Below are 6,855 nucleotides of genomic sequence, written 5' to 3'. Positions count from 1 at the left end.
TTTTGTATCCAAGTAAAGCGACTTTTCAACTTTTTGGAACTTTTTTCATTCTCATTAATAAAATGCTACACATTTATCTTTAAATATTCACGTGAATTATGAATTTGCTGTTTGTTAGTTGTTTACTATAGAACTGTAGTTGATAATTATTCAGTTGGTTGCAATTAACCAAACTCAAACCTGCACAAGATCAATACAAAAAAGAATACTAAGTTATAACTAACAACAATTTATAAATTTGTAAAAGTAAATCACAAGATGATTCCAGAAATCATGGAATGATTGATATAACGATAATCAGAAACTGATCCAGTAACTTGGAAATATTGCTTTGATTTGATAAGCTTTCTCAGTGATGCTTTACAACATAAGGCCCCATTAGTAAACAGTAGTTAATGCATTAACAATGAGCAATACATTTGTTACAGTATTTATTATTTATTTTTGTTAATGTAATAAAAATACTGTTGATTGTCATTAGATAAGGTTGATTAAATAATACCAACAGAACCAACTTTTGATTAAAATAATGTATTAGTAGACGTTGAAATCAACACTAAATAAGACTAATAAATGCTTTACAAGTATTTCTCATTGTTAGTTCGTGTTCAGTACCTAATATAATTGACACTTAAGACTGGTTTTGTGGTCCAGGGTCACATATAAACCCCTGTAAAGTGTTCTTCATGTCCTTTATCTCTGTGTGTTTCAGGAGAAAGAGGAGTTGATTGAGGAGTGGCAGCCCGAGCCTCTGGTTCCCCTCGTATCAAAAGACCATCCTTCCCTCAATTATGATGTGGTCACGGGGTACGTCTGTGCTGTTTCAGTGTACATTCAGCAAGTGGAGACGTTTCTGAAGAAACCTCTTATTTGGGTCCGCGTGTCTCCATCAGCTCTGTCTGCTGCGTCTGGTGTAATAATAAGCCGTGCTTTTCTTTTACAGGCCTCCAAGCCACAGAATCATTGTGAATGGGAAAGAGTGCATTAACTTTGCCTCATTTAACTTCCTGGGTCTGCTCGACAGCGAGCGCGTAAAGGTTTGTAGCATTACGAGCGCTTTTCCATTCATCACATTCACACACATCACAGCTGCTGCTGATTGTAGTGTGCAGTTTGCTCTTTAATGCTAAATACAGCTTGATGAATACAAATATCAGCGGTGGATCTGATTTGAAAGGCGTAGTTTAAATGGCACTTGCACTTACCAGCTGTAAGAGTTTTTAATGTTTTTTTAAATATTTGCCAAGGCTGCATTTATGTGATTAAAAACAGTAAAATTGTGAAATATTGTTACAATTTAAAAAATACTTTTTTATTTAAATCTGTGTTAAAATGTAATTTATTCCTGTGATCAAAGCTGTATTTTCAGCATCATTACTCCAGTCTTCAGTGTCACATGATCTTCAGAAATCAGTCTGATATTATGATTTGCTGCTCAAGAAATATGTCTAATTATTATCAATGTTCAATATGTTTCTGGAAAAAAATAATGAATAGAATTTGCAATCTTTAGTTAGTTTAAATGCTTGTACTGTCACTTTTGATCAATTGAATGCATCTTTGCTTAAAGTAAAATCTTTCTTCAACTATGAATGGTAGATAAATAAATAAATGTTTTGTTTTAAAGTTTTCAACTAATGTAATGACACACAGAAACAAATTAATTCTCTTCTGTTGAATTAAAAAGCAATAACGAAAGGTACAAATTATTGACATTAACTTCTCAAGTTAACATTAAATCTAAGTTGTCTCTATTTTTTTAAATATAATTCTATCATCATAAACTTTCAACAAAATGTAATAATTGTTCTGTTTCCAAACTCCAGCTTAACTTTTTAGTTAGTGGCACTAAGCATGGCTCAAGCAATGCCAAGGTTGTGGGTTCAGTTCCCAGGGAGTATATCAACTGTATGCCTTTGGATAAAAGCCTTTGCCAGCCAAATGCATAAATATAAATATAAACTCAGTACTGCTATATACCACATATACCAGATTCCTTTAAGACAACATGAAATGCCTTTCACAGTAGTTTTCCCTATTTTACTGTTGTGTTGTGACGTTATTAACATTAAAAACATATGTTTTTATTGGAAGTGAGTGATAAACATTGTGGTGGGGAACATGTATTAAGCAAAGTAAATGATGACAATTGTGATTAACTCAATGAGGCATGTCAAAGGTGAAATTCTGTTCCTGATTAAAGTCTTTCCGTACGTTAACCAAAGCATTAATCCACGGAGCCTTACAGTGTCGTTCATTTGTTTTCAGCTGAAGGCTTTGTCGTCGCTGAAGAAATATGGTGTGGGGACGTGTGGACCGAGAGGCTTCTATGGGACCTTCGGTTGGTAGATTGATCATCTCAGGTGTCTGTCTCGTGTTGCTGCGTCAGTTTACAGCATTGAAATGTTTCACAGATGTTCATCTGGAGTTAGAGGAGCGATTGGCGAAGTTCATGAGAACAGAGGAGGCCATTATCTACTCGTACGGCTTCGCCACCATCGCCAGCGCTATCCCAGCGTACTCCAAGAGAGGAGACATCGTCTTTGTGTAAGATCCTGCTGAACCCAACAGCCTTTCCACAGAGATGAAAAAGCGTCCTGATCTGTCTGTCTGTCTTGTTTTCTCAGCGACGAGGCGGCCTGTTTCTCCATTCAGAAAGGCCTGCAGGCTTCACGCAGCTTCGTCAAGTACTTCAAACACAACGATATGGAGGATCTGGAGCGCCTTCTGAAGGAGCAGGAGATCGAAGATCAGAAGGTGAGGAGGGATTTCAACAGCTCACACTGAAGAGAAATTCAGACACAACATGCATTTATGCCATATGTCCTGGTGAAACGTATGGAAGGCCAAATTAGTCAAAATTAAATAAATGCTGAAAAATATAAAAAAAAATCTTTAAATACACAATTAAATAATTAAAGACATAAAGAAATGCATAAATATTGATTCATTCATTTATATATTGATTTATTGAATTATTCATTTTTATTTATTTATTTATACAGTTATTTATTTCCTCCACATTACATTTTTTAGGGTTACGGTTGTCGGCACGTCTTGAATGAATGTGGAGTGAATGAAATAAAAAAATAAATATTTATTTAACGATTTATTTATATATTTCAACATTTATTTAATTAATTTTGAGTAATTTGGCCTTCCATAGAAACGTAGTGTGCAGTATATAAATATTAAAGTAAATGATACAGACTTGATTTTAAGGTAGCACTTAATTTTACAGTGTCCTTCTTACATGTTACATTTACTTACTATAGTAAATTAAATTATGCATAATTACAAACAACAAACAGTAATCCTAACCCTGTATTTAGTATATTTTGTTAATTAATATTACTCAGTACTTATTTGTGTAAACTGCAACAACAGCACATTAAAATAAAGCGTCACCGATTTTAACAATTAGGATGTGACTACAGTGAAAAGTGACTTTATCGGTTATTATAAAATATTTCTCTGTCCATGTGGCCTTTTTGTCAACAGAAATGTTTTTGAAGTAGAGAAAATGGTTCATTTTTGATGCAAGATTACAAAAACAAACTTTACTTCTTTAGTAAAACATGCACAGATGAATAAAGTGCAGTAAGATTTACATTTACATGATCTATCCACACTAACAACCACTCAAAAGACTTCTAGCATTTGATGCTTGATGTTTCACTATACAGGTATACACGCTTGTTCATTCATTATTATTATTTTTGTGTTTTTCTTTAGAATCCACGCAAGGCGAAAGTAATCCGGCGGTTCATTGTCGTTGAGGGACTCTATATCAACACTGCAGATCTCTGTCCACTACCTGAACTGGTAAGACAGCTTTTTAAACATGTTTCCTTTTTAATAAATTTGCAAAGTTATCACAAATCTGTTTTTTGCTTTATCATCATATGGTGAACCTGGAGCACAAAAGCAGTCTTAAGTCGCTGGGGTATATTTGTAGCAATAGCCAAAAATACATTGTATGGGTCAAAATTATCCATTTTTATTTATGCCAAAAATCATTAGGATATTAAGTAAAGATCATGTTCCATGAAGATATTTTGTAAATTTCCTACTGTAAATATATCAAAAAAAACTTATTTTTTGATTAGTAATATGCATTGCTAAGAACTTCATTTGGACAACTTTAAAGATGATTTTCTCAATATTTAGATTTTTTTGCTCCCTCAGATTCCAGATTTTCAAATAGTTGTATCTCGGCCAAATATTGTCCTATCCTAACAAACCATACATCAATGGAAAGCTTATTTATTCAGTTTCATCTCAATTTCAAATAATTGACCCTTATAACTGGTTTTGTGGTCCAGGGTCACATATGGTATGGTGTATAAACTGAAACAACAAAATGTGGAAAAAAAATTAATAATAAACTTTCTGAAAGCACTGTTTGTGTCGTCTGACTCTGTGGTGTTTGCTAAGGAAAGCATCACTAATGCTATACTAAAAAGAAAATGGTGTTGAATTTACTTTGAAACAAGTTTCACTCACAAACTGTGAGTAAATTTTACAAATACTTTTAAAGAAACACATTGTAATAAAGGGATAGTTCACCCAAAAATGAAAATTCGGTCACCCTCATGTCGTTCCAAACTCGTTATACTTTTGTTCATCTTTGAAACACAAATGAAGATTTTTTTTTAATGAAATCTGAGAGATTTCTGTTCCTCCGTTAGAAATCTATTCACCCAAAACTCTGACGCTTCAAAACATTCGTTAAGAGATTTAAATAAATCCATATGAATTGAGCTGTTTATCCATGTTTATCCAAATTTCCATTTTTGGGTGAATTGTCCCTTTAAAAGTAAAAAGAAAGTAGACCGGTAGAATGGTATTTTCTTGTTAAACAAGAAAAGCTCCAATTATATATATTTTTTTCAATAATTTTGTTTTAACTTCGAAAAATCATTTTTATCCCTTGCAGTTGTTGTCATTTACCGTCTCCACACCTGCTTCCTCCTGAGAATAATATCTTGTCATTAAACCACGGAGAAGTACGAAATTTTGGCAATTTTAATGACGTACAGAACGCAATGCCTCAGAAAATCTGATCTGCCTGTTTACATGACAGTCGCATTATATCTAATTTATATCTGATTCATTTTCACACATGAATGAGGCCTGAAACCGATCTCGAATATCCGAATGCATGCGTTTTTTTCCTGTTTACACACTCATAGAACACAGCCGATCTGTGTCACATATGAGCAAAGAATCACATTTAACTGACAGTGTAAATGAGGCCTTATATAAGCTGTTTCCATCCAAAGATTTGAATTAAACTTATGTGCAAAACTGGAATATCGCATAAACTTTTGCGAATAAAGCACCGTTTCCATCCAACGAGTCAAAGAGAACAAAAGCGTCACTTCCTGGTAAACTGGCACTAAATATCACTTAGAAAACTAGGAGAAGCCACTGAATATAATAATTTTCATATATATTAAATTACTTGCGCCTCAGAGAGAGCAGATGTAACACAATAAATGCAGTCATTGCTTTCGGAGGTGGATGCTGCTGTTTGGGAACACAGTTGTGTAAGACAATTATACAGAAATACTTTAATGACAGTCTTTGCTCAGGCTTTTCAGAATGACCATAAAAACATATAGATGCTGTGAACAAGATCGGTCCGCGGCTAGTCAAGTTATCCCGTCTCATAGCGCAAAGTCACATGACTTTTTCGATGCACATGGAGGAATTTATTCGGTAAATGTGTTTCCATCATAGTTTATGCATATTTTTTCTTATCGAGAAAACCCGAACATGTGTTTGTATCATTGCAACTTCATGTTTAATTGTGACTACATGGTGATTGGCTGTTTTTTGCAGATCACGGTCCTGCAGTTGTCTGCGCTGTTGAAGCAGGCTGACTCCAGTAAGAGGAAACTGACTCTGACTCGCCTGGCCTCCGCTCCAGTCCCCTTCACAGTGCTCAGCCTCACAGGAAACCCCTGTAATGAGGACTATCTGGCAGTGTGTGGACTCAAGGTAACAAACACAGTGAAGGAAACTATGAAGGATTTATTTCACAGGTTTGTTTCCGCTGACTTTAGTCTTGTTTCTGTGTCTCATCTACAGGACTGCCACGTTCTGACTTTCAGCAGCACAGGCTCTGTCTCAGATCACTTAGTCCTGCATCCTCAACTTGCCACTGGAAACTTCATCATCAAGGCCATATGGCTTCCTGGATCACAGACTGAATTGGCTATCATCACTGCTGATTTTGTCAAGGTGATTAATATTGTCAAATAAAAAAATTGATACACAAATTTAAAAAAATTGTAAAATAAATTAAATGTATAAAAAATATATGTTTGGGCTCAGTAATATTTTTGTTGTTTGAAAAGTCCCTAATGTTCACCAAAGCTGCATTTATTTAATAAAAAAATACAGTACATTAAAATGTTAATACAACTTAAATTACATTTTCGGTTTTAATATATCTTAAAGGATTAGTTCACTTCTGAATTAAAATTTCCTCATAATTTCCTCACCCCCATGTCATCCAAGATGTTCATGTCTTTCTTTCTTCAGTCGAAAAGAAATTAAGGTTTTTGAGGAAAACATTCCAGGGGTTTTCTCTATATAGTGGACTTCAGTGGGGTTCACTGGGTGGAAGGTCCAAATTGCAGTTTCAGTGCAGCTTCAAAGCATTCTACACGATCCCAGACGAGGAATAAGGGTCTTATCTAGCGTTAATTAATTGTTAAATGCCCTGCCTCCGTTACATATCTCTGTCGCGTCATTATAAGTGTTTGATCACCACATTTGAGTAATCATTGCAAAAAATGTGTTAATGTATATATATATATATATATTCTGTTTATGTATATACTG

The 6,855-nt window shown here is 34.4% G+C and overlaps 1 protein-coding gene across 1 annotated transcript in view; it reads left to right on the top strand.

Annotated features, from left to right (window-relative positions):
- LOC107715883 (serine palmitoyltransferase 1-like) overlaps positions 1-6,855 on the top strand; it is an 18,369-nt gene that overhangs the window by 2,274 nt on the left and 9,240 nt on the right. The window contains exons 3-8 of the mRNA XM_016522122.1: positions 713-807; positions 944-1,037; positions 2,269-2,341; positions 2,415-2,547; positions 2,628-2,757; positions 3,736-3,825. Coding sequence (XP_016377608.1) covers positions 713-807; positions 944-1,037; positions 2,269-2,341; positions 2,415-2,547; positions 2,628-2,757; positions 3,736-3,825 — 615 coding nt within the window. The remainder of the gene's footprint in view (positions 1-712; positions 808-943; positions 1,038-2,268; positions 2,342-2,414; positions 2,548-2,627; positions 2,758-3,735; positions 3,826-6,855) is intronic.

The sequence above is a fragment of the Sinocyclocheilus rhinocerous genome, unplaced genomic scaffold, assembly GCF_001515625.1.
Source record: "Sinocyclocheilus rhinocerous isolate Xijiao unplaced genomic scaffold, SAMN03320098_v1.1 scaffold178, whole genome shotgun sequence".
Taxonomy (NCBI): Eukaryota; Metazoa; Chordata; class Actinopteri; order Cypriniformes; family Cyprinidae; genus Sinocyclocheilus; species Sinocyclocheilus rhinocerous.
Note: the sequence above shows the minus strand (reverse complement) of the source record. Positions and strands in the feature narration are given on the sequence as shown.